This window comes from Dendrobium catenatum, unplaced genomic scaffold, assembly GCF_001605985.2.
Source record: "Dendrobium catenatum unplaced genomic scaffold, ASM160598v2 fragScaff_scaffold_9, whole genome shotgun sequence".
Taxonomy (NCBI): domain Eukaryota; kingdom Viridiplantae; phylum Streptophyta; class Magnoliopsida; order Asparagales; family Orchidaceae; genus Dendrobium; species Dendrobium catenatum.
The window spans coordinates 2967610-2988013 of record NW_021318471.1 but is presented as its reverse complement, the minus strand read 5'-3'; the positions used below and the strand labels follow the sequence as shown (position 1 = coordinate 2988013).

Here is a 20404-nt window from a genome sequence, read left to right as displayed (position 1 = left end):
TAGTAGCAATGTTCAACGATAGTGACAATTTGGGGCAGTGACCACAACGAGATTATTGCAGCAAGTGTTGGCATCCAACAACGATATAGAATAAACAATGTATTTTGAAATCTCTCTAATTTAATTATTTGCAAATACACCATAATTGCATTGGATGAAGTATTTAAAATACGTCAAAATGTTGTTATACATTTATTTTACTTTAAGAGGTTGTTTGGTTACCTAAAAAAGGATTACTTTGGAGTTTGGATGAGTGTAAAAGGAATGAAATAAAATGAATGCAATGTAAAAAATAAAATGGGGTTTAGAAATTTATGAGATTGTTATTGAATAGAAAATGATTTGGATGTTGAAAATATTGTTGTAGAATAATAAAAGTCTTAAAATATTATTTTTTATAATTCTTAATAATATGGTTATCTTTTAAAAATGTGTATTTTTATCTAATAGAATTTTTTATTATTTATCGTTATACAGCACTATGCAATTTTAAAATATACTCAATTACTCTTTAATTGCTATAATGTGATGATATATATGCATATGTTTGTAAATTATATCTGTTAGAGTTATAAGAGGTTGAAATCCTCTAAGATTCTATTAGTGTCTAGAAATTATTGAGAGATATATGGGGCCAGAATTAGAGAATTTTTTGAGATTTTATTTGAGATAGAGAGATATATGATATGTTATGGTGTTATAAGTACAAAAAGGATTCATAAGAGGCCAGAGTCTTTTGAGATTCTGTTTGGGTTTATAATATATGATATGAATTGTTATATGACATGAATTTTAATTTATTTATTTGTTCAGTATTATTATTTATATAAAAAATAACTGTTATGCATTTATTATATTTTTTTAAAGCATGCTGATTATTAAATTGTATTTAATTGCTTTTAAATATTCAGTAAAATATTTGATAAAAGAATATTTAAAAAATTAGATTGGTTTATGTAGCCTACTAAGCTGTTGTAACTCAGTGTGATTTTGCTTCTGATTTTCAATATCTGAAAAGGGAAGAAGATTGTGGATTAGCGGTTCATGATCATATCTAAATTGATAGGTATTTTTTTTTATTTTGTACAGTCATGACAAATTTATTATTTACTTTTGTTGCTTCTATATGTAGCCATATACTATGTAGATATATATTTTGATGAAATAAAGAAAATCAAGTGAATAAGTTTATTTTTAGTATATTGATGTTTTAGTAGCTCTGTAGTTTATAGTTATTTGAACTTGAAAGAAAACCTAAATATTTCAAAACTAAATATTGGGATTAGATTGTCACAACACAACATAATAGGACCTATCATAATTAGGTTGGTTTGTGATAAGCTTTTATGGTATCAAATTAACAGTTTTAGGATTTGATTATAAAGTAGAGATATAGTAATTGATATATAAGTTAAGTGAGGTAATTTTGAGTATGACTAGGTGTTTATTATTGTTTATTTTATGTACAAGTATGTTCAATTGCATATTCTGCATTATTATAGACCCGCCAAACCCATATATGATAGTTGGACAGAGTGCTAGTTAGGCAGCTCCTATATGTACTAATGCTCTGATACTTAAATTAGATACAATTTAGCAGTTTGTTACTTTGATAACTCAGATGATGGGTGAGGCAAAGAGTAGGGTTCCAGTTGTGAGATATAAAGAGGTAAATAGACATATGTAGATATTTTTTAGATTGAAGTCTTCAAGATTCAAGAATACTACTAAGGCCATAGTAGTAGAGAACTAGTTGAGGAGGCTCAAAAAGACATTTGATGGTATATAGTGCCCCCCTAAGAGGAAGGTACCATTAGGAGAATTTCAATTAGATGACGAGGCACAATGCTAGTGGATGGGTCAGTATGAGGAAAAATTTTAAGGGATATTAAATTATCTAATTAATTAGGAGAAGTTTTCTAATGTGTTTAGAGCGTGATTTGTACCACATTCTACATGACAATAAATACATGAAATTTTTTTGAGACTAGCTCAGAGGAGCATGACAGTTATGTAGTATGAGGTAGAGTTTACTATTTTTTGCCAAATATGCTCTGCATCTAGTTAGCACTCACGTGAAAAAGTGCTACAAGTTTATAAGAGAACTTGAAGATAATCTGTGATATATGGTTCCATTTTACATTTCTAATTTCTCTAAGCTGGTGGAGAGAGTTCATTTGATAGAGAATGATCTAATAGCTACTTAATAGTGATAGATTACTAGTAGGAAGAGATTTAATGATAAGACTTCTAGTAGTGGCTTTTTTGGTAAGAAGAGCATATTTATATAAGTAAATTCCATGATATGTTGATAGTCAATATCTGTAGCAGTCTCTAACAGTGGCAGCATAGCCAGTTCTGATTTTATTAGTAAGCAACCTGTGTGTTAGAATTATGGATGATATCATTCTGGTCAGTGTTATAGGATGACTAGAGAGTTCTTTAGATGTAGTCAAATAGATCACCGCGTAATAGTATGTCCACAAAAAGATTTAATCGATGTTTTAAGCCCAAATATGAGAGTTTTGTCAAATCGATAAAAAAATTGAGGGTAATTCCAATCCATACTTTTTCTAAGGTCTGGTATAGCCGGTTATTCTAGTTTTGTGGCAAGGAGGTCATTTAGTGGTGGAAAAAGAGAGCATAGTAGTTCTATTGCTCCAACTCTTATTTGGTCATGTATATATAGTTTGACTCAGTATGAGGCTCGTGATGCTCCAAATGTTATGACATGTATAATTTATATGTTTTTAGCATCCATGTTGTATTTTATTCAATTCTATAGCTAGTAATTCCTTTAATTTTGAGCATTTTCTTCAATTTATTGCACTTACCTTCAGTTTTACTACATGTTTCTCTTTCAATTACTTTATTGAATGTAGATGATATAATAACCAGTAGATTTTGTTTATATGATATTAAGATTTCTAATAAAAAAATGAAATTCCAGTCTTATTTTATTACTCGTTTTCTCATATGATCATATTATTTTGGATATAAATTGGTTGAGTCAGTATATGACTCAAATTGATTATTTGAAAAAATAAGTTACATTATTTTTAGGCACTGAGAATTATATATTCCAGAGAGCTAGAGGTGTATCCTGTTTGATCTTTGTTGTGGAAGCATATAGATTATGGAAGAAGATTTGTATGATATTTCTGGCATTAGTCTAGTATAGTATAAATTTTGGTTCTCTTTCTGATATCCAATTAATACGAGATTTTTTAGATGTATTTCTTGAGGACTTAATTAGTTTTCCTCCGAACAGAGACTTAGAGTTTTGTATTGATTTATTTCTGGGTATGGTCCCAATATCTAAAGCTCTATATAGGATGGTACTTAAAGAGCTTTTAGGAGTTCCAGGTGTAGCTTCAGGAGTTATTTTATAGGGGATTTATTAATCCTAGTGTGCTCCCTATGGAGCACATGTTCTATTTATGAAGAAAAAGGATGGTACAATGATTATGTGTATTAACTATAAGGAGTTGAACAAAGTCACTATCAAGAATAAGTATCCATTGCAATAAATTGATTATATATTCGATCAACTTATTAGATCTTATGTATTCTAAAAGATTGATCTATAATCTTGCAATTATCAGGTGAATGTGAGAGAGGATGATGTGATGAAGATAACTTTTAGTACTCGATATGGACACTATGAATTTTTGGTAATGTCATTTAGGATAACTAATGCACCAATTGTCTTTATGGATATGATAAATAGAGTATTTAGAAATTTTTTAAATCATTTTGTGATTATTTTCATAGATATCATTTGGATATATTCTTCTTTTCAGGAAGATTATGTTAGACATTTGAGAATTTTTTTGAAGACTTTGAGGCAGCATTAGCTATATATAAAAATCTTTAAATAAGAGTTATAGTTAACGGGTATTGCTTTTTTGGGGCACATAGTGAGTAGTGTTGGTATTTCTATTGATCCCCAAAAAGTTCAAGCATTCACTAATTGGCCTAGGTTTACTATTATGCATGAGATACTTAGCTTCTTAGGTATGATTGAATATTATAAGAAGTTTTTTAATATATTATCTTAGATTTTTGCACCACTAACGAGACTAACTCAAAAGTTAGTAGTTTTTTCCTAAACACTAGAGTGCGAGGATAGTTTTCATAGATGGAAGGATTATTTGACTTATGCTATAGTTTTTGCTCTTTCATCTGGTACAAAAGGAATTGAATTATTCAGTGATGCTTTACTAAGAGGCCAGGGGCTTTTTTTAATGGAACATGATAAAGTTATAACTTATTCTTCTAAAAAGATAAAACCACGTAAGAGGAACTACCCGTCTAATGATATAGAGTTTGCTTCTATTTTATTTACTTTGAAAATTTAGTGTCATTATTTGTACATTGTGAGGTGAAAGATTTTTTGTTATCATTAGAGTCTAAAGAATATTTTCACTCTGAAGGATCTGAATATGAGCCAAAGGAGGTGGCTTGAGTTGATCAAGGACTATGATATGACTATTCAGCATCAGCCTGGTAAGGCTAATGCAGTGACAGATGCTCCGAGTAGAAAGTCTTTTGGATTATTATGTTTGTAGATCGCTTTTGATGAGTATTTGATACGATATATGAAGGGATTACTGTTAGAGGTGATTTATTTTACTGATTGAAATTCTAGTATAGTGGCTCAAATGATCATTTAGTCTTCTTTAGAAGAAAATATTCAAGATGCTCAGAAGTTAGATGCATAATTCGACAAGCTTATATAGTTGACAGATTCACACATATCTATGTCAAAGACATTATCTGATTACATGGTGTGCCAAATGTGATAAAATATGATAGGGATGTCATATTTGCCGCCAGATTATGGAGAGGTATTTAATAGGGACTATGTATAAAGTTACACTTCAAAATGGTTTTTCATATGTAGATAAAGAAAATTTCCTTCAATAATTATAATACTATCGACACTATAAATCTTACATAATTGTAATTAGATCTTCAAATGAACCAATCTGCTTGACAAATTACTCCTACCTCACCTCAGTTAGAACTCATTCATCTTTTTTTTAATTGATTAATCAAATACGCTTGAAAAGTTCTATAAATTCTTGATTGATAAATAAACAAGTTTGAACAACTTGATGTATGATTTATTTAAAATTATGAATTATAACATTTACAGATCATGAATAAATTTATTTAATATCTTTGATTATGTGAGAGTCTTGTCTTTTCTATGTTTGTTTGTATTTATTTAATACAAGCTACTTGTTTTATGCTCATTAAAATATTTATTTATTAGTAGTTCAATCAATTAAAATCTCATTGTTAAGCTCACTAGACTCCTCATCGATATGCTTGATAAGGCTCATTTAGTTAACTAACATGTTGCTCAATTATATTGCTCATTAATTAGCTCAATACGGTTCATTTGATTAACTAATGTGTCGAACTCAAATCAAGCTCAACTAACATACTTTTAAATGAATTGAGTTTAAATAATATTATACATATGAAAATCAAGCTATATATCAAACTCGAATAGGGTTTTTGCAAACTATCTAAAGTTTAAGCAATATTTTGCTTGACTCAGATCAATTCATATGAATCCCTAATTGTGACCTATATATAGTGTCTGAAAGGACACTGCTGTGTGGGGAATTGAATACAGAGGGGTATACAACAGCATCATCTCGAAGGACAAGACGACGCAGGCCTGCACGCTCTTTGCAAGCTGGCTAATGGAAGGTAGATTAGATCTCACATATGATTAACCATTGAGGATAGCGGTTCTAGCCAACGCACCTTGATTGGTAATAATATGTACAATCCAATTAAAGGAATTTTAATTTTTTGAAATTAAGGTTTACATTTTGAAGAGTTTAAGGTATTATAGGTAATTTTTTTATTTAAAATAAATTTATTAGATTTTTTTGAAATTATTGGGGATTAATTATGGGTTAAATCAAGGTTTATTAATTAAGGGGTTTAAAGGCTCTTAAAAATTTCTAGAAAATTCTGTGAGGTTTAAGATGTCACTAAGTTTAAGTGTTTAAAGTTTTATGTCAATCGAAGGTCTACCATGGTTCATAGAATTTTTTTAAATTTGCTAGACGCATCCTTAATTATTATTCTTAGGGTGTCGTTATGTTAAATATGTTTAAATCACATGTTCAAGACTAACCCTTAGGATAACATAAAGAGAATGCATAAAAATATAAACACTCCATGTCCTTAGAAAAATATGAGGAGGGCCTAAACTAGGTACTTGTGTGTCCTACACAGGAAAAATATAACAAAAATAAGAACTAAGCCAATTTAGTGATGTAATTAGTGAATGATTCGGACCATTCACTAATCTACCCCCATGAATATTAGTTATATGAATAATCTATGTTTAAGGGATTTAACATATATGTAGTTTTAAAATAATTAAAAAATATATAATAAATATGTAGGTTTTAGAAAATAATATAATTAAAAATAATTCAATGTATAAAAGTAAATAATATAAGGGAGATCCATTGATCACCCAAGGAGATTTTCAAAATAATTTCAAAAATAATAGACTATTTATTTAAATAATAGTTAAATAATAAAAATAACTAAACAATTAGAAAAATAGCTCATAAAAATTAATAAATTTTTAGGATCTAAAAATAATTTTATATGAAAATACTTTATTTTTAAAAAATAATGAGGTATTATACGCAATAATCTGATTTAAAACAAATTTACTATGAATTATCGAAGTTCAAAGTATTTAAAAGGCAATCCTACAGCAAATTTATTTCTTTCACAAATCTGTACTATTAAGAAAGTGTTGGATGATGGGGCAATTTCTACTGATAATTTTATAGTGGATATGACTAAGAAGATGAAAGCTAAATTTGATAAATATTGAGGCGAATGTAATCTCCTCATGGCTTTTGGCGCAGTGATGGATCCAAGAATGAAGTTTGTTGTAATTGAGTTTGCCTACCCTAAGATATATCATGGAGATGAAGGCATGAGAAATGTGCAGCATGTTAGATGTCTTCTCTATGAAATGTATGAGGAATAAGTTAGAAGTTCTGAAGCCGAATTTGATGGTGATGATGGTATTGTAGGAGGGAGTTCAAGGAGCACAACCAATTCATTGCAAAGTGTAGACCATCAATCTAATTCTAAAAAATATAGTGGTTGGCATGATTTCACCTCATTTGTCTCATCCAAAACAAGCACCAGGCCTACAAAATCAGATTTAGACAACTACTTGGAAAATGGCTTAGAACTTTGTAGTGAAGGACATAAGTTTGATGTGATAGCATGGTGGAAAAACAATCAAGCCAAATACCGCATACTTTCGAGAATGGCAGTGGATATTTTATCCATCCCTGTTAGTACAGTTGCTTCAGAATCCACTTTCAGTGCTGGAGAAAGAGTAGTTGATAAATACCGATCAAAATTAGGGGTTGACACTATGCAAGCTCTCCTTTGTGGCTCCAACTGGGTTCGCTGCCACTATGGCTTGAAGGGAAGGGTTAAGGTAATGATGTTATATACAAGATAGAACACATATGTTTCGTATCCCAAATACTTACATATGAATATTCAATTATCTTTGCTTTTGTAGGAGGAGGAAGATGATGAAGAGGTGGAGATTGTCCTACCGATTACATGAGAAAATTTGAGGTTAGAAATATATTCTTCATGGCTCTTTATTCTGCATTAGACCTGTTTGTATTTTTTTCATAGTTACTGATGTATCTGCATTTAAAAGTAAAGACCTGTAAGCATTTTTTTCATAATTACTGATGTATCTTCATGTCTCTTCATATTATGTCTTTCTTTTTATAATGTTCAATATTCTTCATGCATCTTCATGTCTCTTCATAATTACTGATGGAGATTGTCATATTTCTAACCTGTAAGCATTTTTTTCATAATTACTGATGTATCTTCATATTATGTCTTTCTTTTTATAATGTTCAATATTCTTCATGCATCTTCATGTCTCCTGTTTGCATAGGGTCTTCAGGTGGGTGAATATAATTCTAACCTGTAAGCATTTTTTTCATAGTCACGGCTTCGGTTAGACCCGGTCATGCATCTTCATGTCTCCTGTTTTCATCATACCTTTTCCTCTCTTAAATGTGTTGCTGAATCGCAGAGAACCGTGCTGAGTTGGAAGAGTTTAAGGATTTTGAAGCATTTATTTTTCAGGTTTGCTGCATTTATTATTCAGGTGAAAACTTCTTATCAAGTTTATGTTTTTTATCTTTATTTATTTTTCAGGTTTGCTGCATACTATTTTGTACTAAAGAGTAGAGATGGAAGAGTTTGAAGCATTTGGATTATCAGATAGAAAAAGGAAAAATAGTTCTACCTTTTGTTGAGTTTTAATTTTTATTATATCTTGAAACTTCTTTTGGAGAATGATCCTGATGCCGTATACTTATAATAGGGCGTAAACTGACGCCTTAAATTTTTTTTTTTTTAATGATTTTCTTTAAATCGGATGAACAATTTAGAATGAAATTTTAAACATAAGTCCTATGAATGAAGAACATTCATGAGAAAGTAGTTTTGTGTTCTAAAATGTGATGCACATAAATCTATTTAGATCTAAGTTTAGTGAACAAGAGTTGGCAATTTCACCTTGGTTTATGGACGGTTTAACCCGTTTAATGTCTTGTTGCACTTGTAGACTGCCCCACGCTCCTATTTGTAAAAGAAACTGCGTTTCAAAATATAGTGAATTGACGTGGATTCGTCTATGAAGAGTTTGACCCTTGGTGTACTAGAGGCTCGTCGACGACAAGCTTTCACCAGTGGATTTAGGTAGAGAAAGGAGAAGAGAAGTCTAAGGAGCACACACAAGTAAGGGCTCAGGCTTGGGGGCTCTTGGAAGAGAGAAAATGCAAAGGTGTTCTCAAGGTTGACCTAAACTCCCTATTTATAGTCCTAGGGTTATAACTAATGGCCAAGATCAAATCTATGGTCAATTAGGTAAGAAAACAAGGTGAATTGGCCATGGTTTGGCTCTAGGGAGGATTTGGAATGATTTCAATGCACTAAATATGATTAATTTGACCTACATAGGTCAAATTTGACTAAGGGGAGCTAGGGTTGACCTGGTCAACCTAGTCAATTAGACCCAAAGGTGTGGGGGTTGGAGCAAGAGATAGGGTTTGATTGGATTTGGATTTGATTTGGGTTTAATTATGCTAAATGGGTCAACATGGGTTGACCTATTCAACCAGGTTGACCCAAGGCATGGGTCTGGGCTCAATAGATTGGGTATAACCTACTGAGTCCAGGGGAGGTTAGAATTGAGCCAAAGGAGCATTGGAAGATATTTGAAATCAAGTAAAGGAGCTTGGGTCAATTTGGGTTAACACAGGTTAACCTAGTCAATCAAGTTGAACCAGAGCCTAGGTCTAGGCTCAACAAACTTGATTTGACCCACTGAACACAAGGGAGGTGATCTTGGGGCCTGGCTTGGTCAATTTGACTAGGTCAAACTCCTTGGCCAAGAGTTTGAGTAAAAACAAGACCAATAATATATATATATATATAAACCCTTATTTAATATAATCATACTATGTTTTTGTAAATATTTCACCTATATTTGATTGAAAATGTTTTGAATGAATATTTTCTATTTTAAAGGACAAAAAAATATTTAAGATTTTATTACATGCTTAAAATGTTACAATATTTTTGCCCCGAAAAATGCATTTGATCAAATATGGAACTTGATATAATATTTGAATTAAAAACTTTAAAAATTAAATTAAGGATCCTATGATATTTAAATTCAACAAACTTATAATCAAAATAAATATTTTGATGAAACAAGTCTAATGACACAAAAAGTATTTTGATCTGAGTCAAAATGAGTTCAAATCAAACAAATGAAGCATATTTTAAAATTTCATGACACTATTTATGATATAAAATGATATTTAAATATTATGTGGTTGTTCAAATCAAACATCTCAATGAGAAAATTTCAACAAACATAATATTACTCAATTCTAGTATCATTAAGAAATTAAGCGTATACGAAATAATATACAATCGGGAGAATCAAGACACATTAGCCAATGGAGTATTTGAATATTTTTACTAAAATTATTAAAATATCACGCTCTAAAATTTTACAAATTGATTGCTTTTCTTCGCATGGGAGGCTTAAAATTTGAAAGTGTTTTGAGATCTAACGAACACAAGAGCTATACTCACAATCATCACCAACGGTCGTTATCATGTGAGCATCCTTACGTGGCTGTTGTCGTCAAACCACCATTACTCGAGCATCATCATCCGACTAGCATAGCTCAACTACTATCGTATGATTCCTATTGTCTAATGGTTATCATCTAACTATCATTGCCTGAGAACTACCATCATATATAGATGCAACTAACTTCTATCGATTAACATGTCTCTTGATTCTTATCTTCGTCCTTCACTACTTCTTCAATACTCTCCATCATATTCATTGAAGAGAAAGCTAATAGTCCATATTTTGTAATTTCAATTTCTCCAATTCAAGGGAAGATTGAGCTTCATTAATCTTATTTATATAGTTTATTATTTCAAGTGAGCTAAGCCCCTATGATTTTCTCTTTTTGAAAATTTAACGTTTAATTTTTGGAATCTCTTTTAAGTTAACTTTATTTGTGCACACAATCTTCATATAAAGCTAAGATGCTAAACTCCTTTTTAATTATCGTGAATATTTCAATATGTAATAATTTAATATTACTTGTCAGAAGTACTCCCATTAATCTATAAACACTCCCTCAATGGTTAAAATGAGTAAAATCCAAGACAACATATTCTATCTTCTCCATTGGTTTACAAAAAGTAAACTGTCACTATGGATTCCCTCTCTAACACGCTCAATATGACAGCTACTCCCTCAATGAAGGATGTCATAATTTTGCTAGTGAAGGCCTCTTAGGCTTATCTTTTAAGAATTGTATTTGCAGAACGGAAAATCATCATGTTCAAATCCTTCATCACTTATAAGAAATTAGCCAAGAGAGAGTGATATCACTACATGGGGAAGTTTGCCTATCATAAAATCAACAATAGGTTAGAGCTGCTCAAAATTAAGGATGCAGTACACGTCCCCTTGCCGTTATACTAAAGCTCCTCATTCACCATAATCTCATCATAATCTCCATGACACTACTAGCTTAATCCATCATTCTTTTATTATTTTCCTCTAATCCCCCAACATCCTTGATGGCTCTGTATAACCTCGCCTTTTAAACACACATAGACTTCGTTTGGGACGGCTTTTTTATTGCTTTCTAAAACAGAGTTTTAGTACAAATTTTTTTATTTTTGTACTAAAACTCCGTTTTAGAAAGCAATAAAAAAGCCGTCCCAAACGAAGCCATAATGATGCATAAGTGATGAACTTTAATATTTTTTTTTTTGACGAATTCCTTTTAAGTAGCTTTTCTCATTGCTATGGCTTTTAGGAGTGTCAATTCTCCAACATTACATTATTGTGAGGTTCGTGTTGTTTGCTATAGATGTTTACAATAAGTCCTCTAATATTTATAAGCTCATCAACTATTACAAAATTATTATGTATATTTACAAGCATCTTAACCACTATTGTGCGACATTTCAGTGCATTGTTCTATTATCTCTCAAATAAGAAATTCAAAGTTGTTTATTATTAATAGAAAGATCATTAAGAATTCCATATTTTTGATATTAAATCACTAAAATTCTACATATAATTAATTTAATTTAAGCAGCTAAATTTAATTAAAAACACGAATTATATTTTAAAAATGGGATAAAAAATAACTTTACTAATTTGAACAAAATAAAATTTGGTTTTATTCAGAAAATTTGTAGCCTTAAGAATAATAATAACACCATTAAAAGCTAAAACGAATGTTAAGACTAAAGAGTACGTGCGAAGGAACTAGAAATGAATCCCAACCCGGTTATTTCGGTCTAATTAATCAACGGACCGGAATCAGGCCGGCTTGACCCGGTTTCTCTTCTCTGTCTGTCCTACTAATAAGTAACAACACGGATTTTTCTCAACTTTCTCTGTTCTTCCGCTTCTTCGTTCGCATGTGGCTTCCCGTGAAAGGGCAATTCAGCTGCTTCTCCTTTACTGCTGAGATGGGGAAACCCGGTGGCATCGTCTTCTTGTTCCTATCGTTCCTTCTCCTCCTTCCTTTATCAAGGGCCTTCTACCTCCCTGGCGTTGCTCCCAGCGATTTCCAGAGGGTAATTCAACTGTTACTCTAATGTTGACCCGGATCTAGCTAGGGGTTTGGTTGCTTTCTGATTTTCTTTTGGAGATCTAGGCTTCCGGTTTATTTTTTATGTTTACAGATTTTAGATGCGTGGATTTCTATGGTAGGTTCGGCATGCTGCGTGCTGCTTGAATCCAGCACTTTTTATCCTTACTCATTTCCTTTCGTCGAGCTTGGGGATCCAGCTCTGAATTCGCTGCGTTTTCTATTTCCACCTTTTTTTGGCTGGAGGGAATGTCTGCTTGGAACTTAACTAATATTGCTTTCTGTTTTTAAGAGTTTCCCTTTGTTACGTTTTGCCCTGCTAGCCAAAGTGGTGGGAGGGCTTGGTTCTTGTTTTTTTCGAATTGAGCTTGCGTTGTTTTGTACTCTGACTGCATATTTTGGTGTGAAGCGCAGGATGCGGATTCCAGTTTAGGGATCCGCTCTGTTCTTACTATCTGCACTATCTGGATACGTCAAGTTTTCTTACGTGCAATCATAAAGTAATCATTAGGATACTTTTTTGTATTTATCATGTTTTATGTAACTTTGCTGCTTGTACATGGATCTAACTGTTTGACATGTTCTATTGATAATCCTTTCCTGTTAGTGTGGGTTCCAACCTTTCTACATACATATACCAGACACACACAGACACACTAAAAAATTCTTTCATTTTTTTTTTCTGGCTGTTTTGTTTAGGGAGAATTAAACAGGTGTTGCTATAGAGGATGACTCTAGAGCAATATTTAAGTTGCATCCATTGTGTTAGGAAACAGCCTTTATGCAAATATAGAATTAAGAATCGCTCCTCAAACCCGTCATTGGTGGGAACTTCATTCATTTGATGCACTTTTTTTTTGGCTATATTTTATAACATGAAGTTCATATGTTTTAAAATTGTAGCTACTTTTTTTCTTATGTATACATGGAGTTTGCAATTCACATTTGATTTATCTGTTCAATTGAGGCACTTGATTGTCATCAATGGCTCATTTTCTGTGGATGTTTTAGATTTCTTTGTTTCAGTGGATTGCTTAAAATTATTAATTTCAATGGATGGTTTACTGATGTGGAGAAATAACTTCAAAACTATGTGCTCATTTTTAACTAGGACAAAAACAATTTATTACTTTTTTTCATGGATGCTAGTGTAGGTATATTAAAGCCCTAATATCCAATTCCTTTCTTTAGCAAATACAAAGGTTTTCGTGGCATGATTTAAGTAGGATTTAGTCTAGATTATTCCAAACACAAATATGACAACTTTAAATCCTACATAATCTTAAATCCCATTTCTACCCTGTTGTACCTTAAATCCCGGATTTAGCAAGTGTTGGAATCGGCCGAATTTAACTTAAATTTGCAAGTCTTTTATTTCAGTGGGTGGCAACTCAACAGGAAACACCACTAATATATGGTCCCATTGATGCATTCTCCAATGAGCTCCTATTACGACTTCAGTGTTGAATTTTATAAACTATTAATTAATGAGTAATTTGAACATTATTCTTAGTTAATTATAATTTAATTAACATAATTATAATTAATAAAAGCTTTATTAATTAACATTATGTTAATTAATTTATGTTGTGTATGTCCTAACTATTAATCAAGAAATTAATTTTAACTTAATAATTAATAATAATTAATTAGCAGTTGATTATCTTAATTGATATTATTTTATTTTTGATTTAATATGTTTAAATATAAGTTATTATTTAATTACTTACTAAATCATTAATTAATTATCAGTTAAGGTGTTTAATCGGATAAGTATTATTTAATAGGTTGATTTAAGCAAAATAAAATCATATAAATCCTTAAATCCTTAAATAACTAGCCAAAAAAGTGTATCTAGATTTGACACTTAGCATACCAAGCAGTTTATAGGATTTAACCCACATAGGATTTAGTAAATATGGATTTATAGAATTTAGTGAATCCTACTTGAATTGAATCCTACATGTAGCCAAAAACCCCTTAAATTGTTTTCTTCCTTACTCTGCATGGGCAGCCCATATATGGCAAACTGGAAGCCAATTTTGGGATATGTGCTTTACAATTCATCCTTTATCTTAGTTCGTTTACCTTATAGTAAGTGCTATATGTTTTTTATTTTAATATGATTTTTTGTTCAGGGGGATGAACTGCAGGTGAAAGTGAATAAGCTTTCATCTACAAAAACGCAGCTTCCATATGATCACTACTACTTGGAGTACTGTAAACCTGAAACAATAGTGAACAGTGCTGAAAATTTGGGAGAGGTCCTTCGTGGTGATCGTATTGAGAATTCTGTCTATTCAGTAAATCTTTATCTTTCCTTTCTACTTTAGTACTACTCATTCATGCATTCAAATGAATTTTTATGGTTGGAAGATCATTATCATCTATAATAGCTTCATCCCATTTAAATATATTTTTAGCTCCAAATTATGGAAGGCTTTTCGACAAAATTCAACCAAGGTTAGGCTTGGATTCTTTGTTACTAATACAAAATTGATTTTTTTTTTCTCAAAAAATGAATCGTGCTCAACTCAGTTTAAAATGAGGATTGATGAGTCATGCAAAGTTGCCTGTCGGCAAAAGCTTAGTGTCGAAGGTCTCAAGAACTTCAAGGAGAAGATTGATGATGAGTATCGAGTTAACATGTAAGTGCACCTTGTATTTGAAGCCTTTGGTGGTGCAAAAAACTTAACTTATATTTGCTAATTATAAGTAGTGAAACTGTTTATTTACCCAGCCTCGCTAGAGCTTTATATAAATTATTTAGCTTATTTATATTTTTTTAATTTATGTACCAGTTTCTTCTATAGTTTTGCTAGAAATATGTTGTATTTCTAACTCATGCTTCTGCAGTCTCGTCCACACAAGCATTGACACTGTTATTTGTTTTAATACGAAAAATTGGATGAAATAGTGCATTAATTTCAACATATTTTATTAATATTATGCCTTGTAGAGCTAGAACTTTGTTAACCAAGAGTTCAAAAACCTGCTGAATTTCTTAAATATCATGTCAAAACTTTTAGGCCGACTCAACATTTTGAATTTAGGGGGAAAAAAAGAAACTTTGGGTAAATGCTCTTTCTTGCCCGACACAATCAGTGAGCGATACCTTCTGTGATATGCTTGCTTTTTTATAGAGTTCTCATGCTTGCAAAAGGGTAAGTTATTACCGCCACTTATCCTATTGTGAGAGGGGAATGATATCATTAACAAATTTTTTTTGCTCTAGTATGTAGTTATGTAGTGGAGCATCTATATATTGTATTCAAGAAAAAAATTATAACTTGTAAATATTTTGAGAAAATTACTCAATGCATGATTTTAGTTAGTGGTAATAAAATGAGTATTTAATACAAATTATCTTAAGGCATCAATAAGCAAAGAACATTTCTGTATTCATACATCATTATTAGTGCAAAATCTTATGCACCATACCGCTTTAGGCACTCCTTTCCTTCATAAAATCAAGCCTATGATCAAAATTGATGATGGTGGTATTTTTAAGTAAAGTTTGCGGGCTAATTTGTTTTTCAATTTATCACATATCCAAAAGAAATCATCCTTAATGAGATTAATAAGGTAAATCAAAACTAAATTCAGCTGAATTTTCTTAAAAAGTTCAAATCATAACTATTTTTGGAAATTTCAGTTGGAATACATCTAAAAAAAGAGAATATATCTAACTAATTTTATGAAGAAATTTGTTGTGAGATTCCAAATGCTTTTTGGTATCATAAAGGTCATTTTATTTTTCTTCCTTGTGAAGAAAAATCAATGAGAAATCCATTCTCATTAAAGCGAGACTGTCATATGAGTAAGGATTACTTTCAGTTGAATAAAAGGGGATAATTGATCTCTTAGAGTCTAGGAAGGCTTTAAAATCTTTATTATTTTACATGAACAAATTTAATATGGCCTTTGAGATTATTTCTTTATTGACATGTCGCATGAGTGAAATTTATTTAGAGTTTTTTGTTACAGAGTTACTAGCAAGTTTTGGAAAGAGATATTTGCCATAGGCCCAAAAAAATTGACATGCCTACAGTTAACTTGGCACGGGGCACATATTTAATTTAGATTTGTATAATTTCCATTCTTTTTGATATTTCTTATTGAACTAGGGGAAGTAAGCATCTCAACTAATTTGTACTCTTAATAAAAAAATGCGGGTTGGTTTGTTTTCCTATTCCTATCACTTTTTCCCTAATTTTTTGGGTTGGATCTCTTTAACAATGGCTGGCAAGATTCTGCTAACTACTCTATTTCAAAATTGTTATCAGAATTGGGCTATGATTCCTTTATTTTATTTTGTTTTGTTTAAATAGCTTTAGTTATTTCTATATTAAGTGACATGTTGGATAATTGAAATTTATCTTGATCTTTTTATTATAGAGTTCCTATCAAGCTTTGAAAAAGATATTTGTTAAAAGACAATTGACACGCACAATTAAATTGAGACGGGTATTTTGGATGTTTCTTATTTAACTAGGGGAAGTAAGTATCTCAACTAATATGTAAATAAAAAGTTGTGTTTTTTTTTGTTTCTGTTTCTATTCCACTTACTTTTTGCCTAATTTGTGTGGTTGCTTCTTTAAAAATGGCTGTCAAGTGTTATGTTTCAATTTACTTCCCTATTTAAAAAATCTTTTCAGAATTGGGCTATGATTCCTTTTATTTTATTTAAACTAGCTTTAGATATTTAAACAATTGATTCATAACTGTCATTTGTCTCCACAAAAGATTTGCACAGTGTTCTTCTTTCTATTGCAATTTCTTACTTGTTCATTTTCCCCTGGAAGTTTTTTCTTTCTAGTTTCATTCAGTTACTGTTGAAATAGTCTTTCAGGATTTGCTTCTATCATAATTTTATAATTCTAATAATTGAGTTAATGGTACTTAATCGTTAAATATTTCCCACAATCCTTTTTTAATGTTCTTGATAGTATCCTTATAACAATCTTCTAGCTTTTCTCAGCCTTGCACTGCACGGTTGCTAGCTAGTATCCTTATATTTCTACTACCTATGCCACTGCTATTTCAGATGCTCAAAATTTGACAAGTTTATGATTCTATGTAGGATATTGGATAATCTTCCTGCTGCAGTTCCTAGACAAAGAAGAGATGCAAGTCAAATACCAAGTTATGAACATGGTTTTCGTGTTGGTTATAAAGACAACCAAGTTTCTGGGGTACGGGCATCTTTTTTTATTTTGTGATGCATTTATTGCGATAGTTGCTGATAATACTCTTGATTCTATGTTAGAGCAAAGATGAAAAATACTATATCAACAACCACTTGGCTTTCACTGTCAAGTATCATAAAGACCACGATTCAGATGATGCTCGTATAGTTGGTGATACTTAAACCGTTAAATATTTCCCACAATCCTTTTTTAATGTTCTTGATAGTACCATTATGTTCTAAATTGATTTGAGATGTGAGATAAATCTTAACCCATTTATCTTTCATATTATTTTTGCGTTGATGTAGTCAGGAAACGCACAAAACTTTATGTAGATGATATATTCATCTAATAATAATGTGGAGCCTTATCAATCTTCTAGCTTTTCTACTACATATGCCACTGATATTGCAGATGCTCGATATTTGACAAGTGTATGATGCTCTATGTAGGATATTGGATAATCTTCCTGCTGCAGTTCCTAGACAAAGAAGAGATGCAAGTCAAATACCAAGTTATGAACATGGTTTTCGTGTTGGTTATAAAGACAACCAAGTTTCTGGGGTACGGGCATCTTTTTTTATTTTGTGATGCATTTATTGCGATAGTTGCTGATAATACTCTTGATTCTATGTTAGAGCAAAGATGAAAAATACTATATCAACAACCACTTGGCTTTCACTGTCAAGTATCATAAAGACCACGATTCAGATGATGCTCGTATAGTTGGTTTTGAGGTTACACCCAGCAGGTGAATCAGCTGTACTACTATTATGAGTTACGCAATTGCTGAATGGGAGCACAAAGACCTTCATACAATTGCTGAATGTATTACCTAATTTATGCTGCTAAATGAGCTACCTAATGATGGAACAGTTGCTATTTTGTCATTGTTAATTAATTGAATGCTGTTAGGCTGGCTGGTTCACCCTGAACCGCAATATATCATTTTGGGCTATTTTCACCAGATTTCACATTATTCTCGCTCTTTTCACCAATCGGTGATAGGTTTGCTTGCGAACTCGAGTATTACCCTTAGGGTTACTTGCGAACTCAAGTATTTCCTATCAAATGCTTAATCATCCTGTCACCCTTTTTTGACTTAATCTTCTGTTTAACAGCGTGCATCATGAATACAATGACTGGGATGATAAGAATCCTAGATTGCTGACATGCAACCCGAACACCAAAATTGCTCCTGGCACTCATGGTCCTCAGGAAGTGACTGCTGATACACATATTGTTTTCACTTATGATGTTACTTTCCAGGTATTTTCTCCTATAACCACAGTATCTCCTTTCCTTAAAAAAAAAAAAAAAAAAAAAACTTAAATCAATGGTTTGACCAATTGCAGCCTAGTGAACTCAAATGGGCATCTCGTTGGGACACTTATCTTCTGATGAATGATGATCAAATTCATTGGTTTTCCATTATAAATTCCTTAATGATTGTGCTGTTCCTTTCTGGAATGGTTGCTATGATCATGATGAGAACCCTTTATAGAGATATAGCTAACTACAATCAGTTAGAGACTCAAGATGAAGCCCAAGAAGAAACTGGGTGGAAATTAGTACACGGTGATGTTTTCCGCCCTCCCGTTAACTCCGGTCTGCTCTGCGTTTACGTCGGAACCGGCGTTCAATTCTTAGGAATGACTCTAGTGACTATGATGTTTGCGTTGCTCGGCTTCCTATCTCCTTCAAATCGTGGCGGTCTCATGACTGCCATGGTTCTTCTCTGGGTCTTCATGGGCCTATTTGCCGGCTATGCTTCAGCTAGGCTTTATAAGATGTTTAAGGGTACAGAGTGGAAAAAGATCACCTTGAAAACTGCTTTCATGTTCCCAGGCATCGTCTTCGCAATCTTCTTTGTTCTAAACGCTTTGATCTGGGGTGAGAAGTCTTCTGGAGCAGTTCCCTTTGGTACCATGTTCGCCTTGGTTTTCCTCTGGTTTGGCATATCAGTGCCTTTGGTTTTTGTGGGCAGTTATCTTGGCTTCAAGAAGCCAGGAATTGAAGACCCGGTGAAAACCAACAAGATCCCCAGGCAGATTCCTGAGCAAGCCTGGTACATGCAACCAGCATTCTCTGTGCTCATCGGCGGCATTCTTCCATTTGGTGCTGTCTTCATTGAACTATTCTTCATTCTGACATCCATTTGGCTGAATCAGTTCTACTACATATTTGGTTTCCTCTTCCTGGTCTTCATCATCCTCTTCATTACTTGTGCTGAGATAACCATTGTTCTCTGTTACTTCCAATTATGTAGCGAGGATTATCATTGGTGGTGGAGGGCTTACTTAACTGCAGGATCTTCTGCACTGTACCTCTTCTTGTATGCTACGTTCTACTTCTTTACGAAGCTTGAGATAACGAAGCTCGTCTCAGGGATTCTCTACTTTGGATATATGCTTATTGCATCATATGCTTTCTTTGTGCTGACCGGGACGATCGGATTTTATGCTTGTTTCTGGTTTGTGCGAAAGATCTATTCTTCTGTGAAAATAGACTGAAGTTTGGACAAGCAGGCTTGAGCTTATGGATTGGAAGGGGTTTCAGAAGAGAGAAGGCTGTTGGTAATGGTGGTTTGTTGTAGTTCGAAATGTCTTTTTTGCTTTGTCTAAGGGAATTTGTTTTCTCTCTAGGTTTAATACATGTACTATTTTGTTTGGATTGTGACATCAACTAATTAAACTATAAATGAAAGTTTTTTGACGGCATGTCTCTTCAACGAGAAATTATTATGTGCGGAAGCTCGACGTAGCTCTACGTTCGGAGGCAAATCTGGTGCAACCACTTTAGCAGTACCGAACGAAGGGGTGATGTGACACATTCTGGTTGGTCTCCGAATGACGTTCGATGTCCGTACAAAATAATTGATCCTCTTCTACAGTTGCACATTGTAAACAAAAAAAAAGTTCAATTCATGTTTTAAAATTATTGGGTTTGTAAAGGCATATTTCACCT

The 20404-nt window shown here is 32.3% G+C and overlaps 1 protein-coding gene and 1 long non-coding RNA gene across 2 annotated transcripts; both read left to right on the top strand.

Annotated features, from left to right (window-relative positions):
• The first annotated feature begins 7092 nt into the window (after positions 1–7092).
• LOC114580386 lies at positions 7093–8389 on the top strand. Its single transcript, XR_003701772.1, has 3 exons — positions 7093–7507; positions 7595–7653; positions 8257–8389. It is a non-coding gene; the product is annotated as an uncharacterized LOC114580386 (long non-coding RNA).
• Positions 8390–12065: 3676 nt separating this feature from the next.
• LOC110110268 (transmembrane 9 superfamily member 7) lies at positions 12066–20156 on the top strand. The gene is made up of 7 exons (XM_020841662.2): positions 12066–12234; positions 14387–14551; positions 14787–14896; positions 17332–17443; positions 18076–18188; positions 18559–18706; positions 18793–20156. Exons 1-7 carry the CDS (start codon positions 12076–12078, stop codon positions 19948–19950), a joined length of 1965 nt encoding a protein of 654 aa, XP_020697321.1. The 5' UTR covers positions 12066–12075; the 3' UTR covers positions 19951–20156.
• The last annotated feature ends 248 nt before the right edge of the window (positions 20157–20404 follow it).

Excerpts from the sequence above, each read along its gene's own strand:
- LOC110110268 (XM_020841662.2), top strand. The coding sequence starts at position 12,076 with ATGTGGCTTCCCGTGAAAGGGCAATTCAGCTGCTTCTCCTTTACTGCT. Across the intron at positions 14,552-14,786 it reads TTGAGAATTCTGTCTATTCA|TTTAAAATGAGGATTGATGA; the intron begins GTAAATCTTTAT and ends TGCTCAACTCAG. Across the intron at positions 14,897-17,331 it reads GATGAGTATCGAGTTAACAT|GATATTGGATAATCTTCCTG; the intron begins GTAAGTGCACCT and ends GATTCTATGTAG.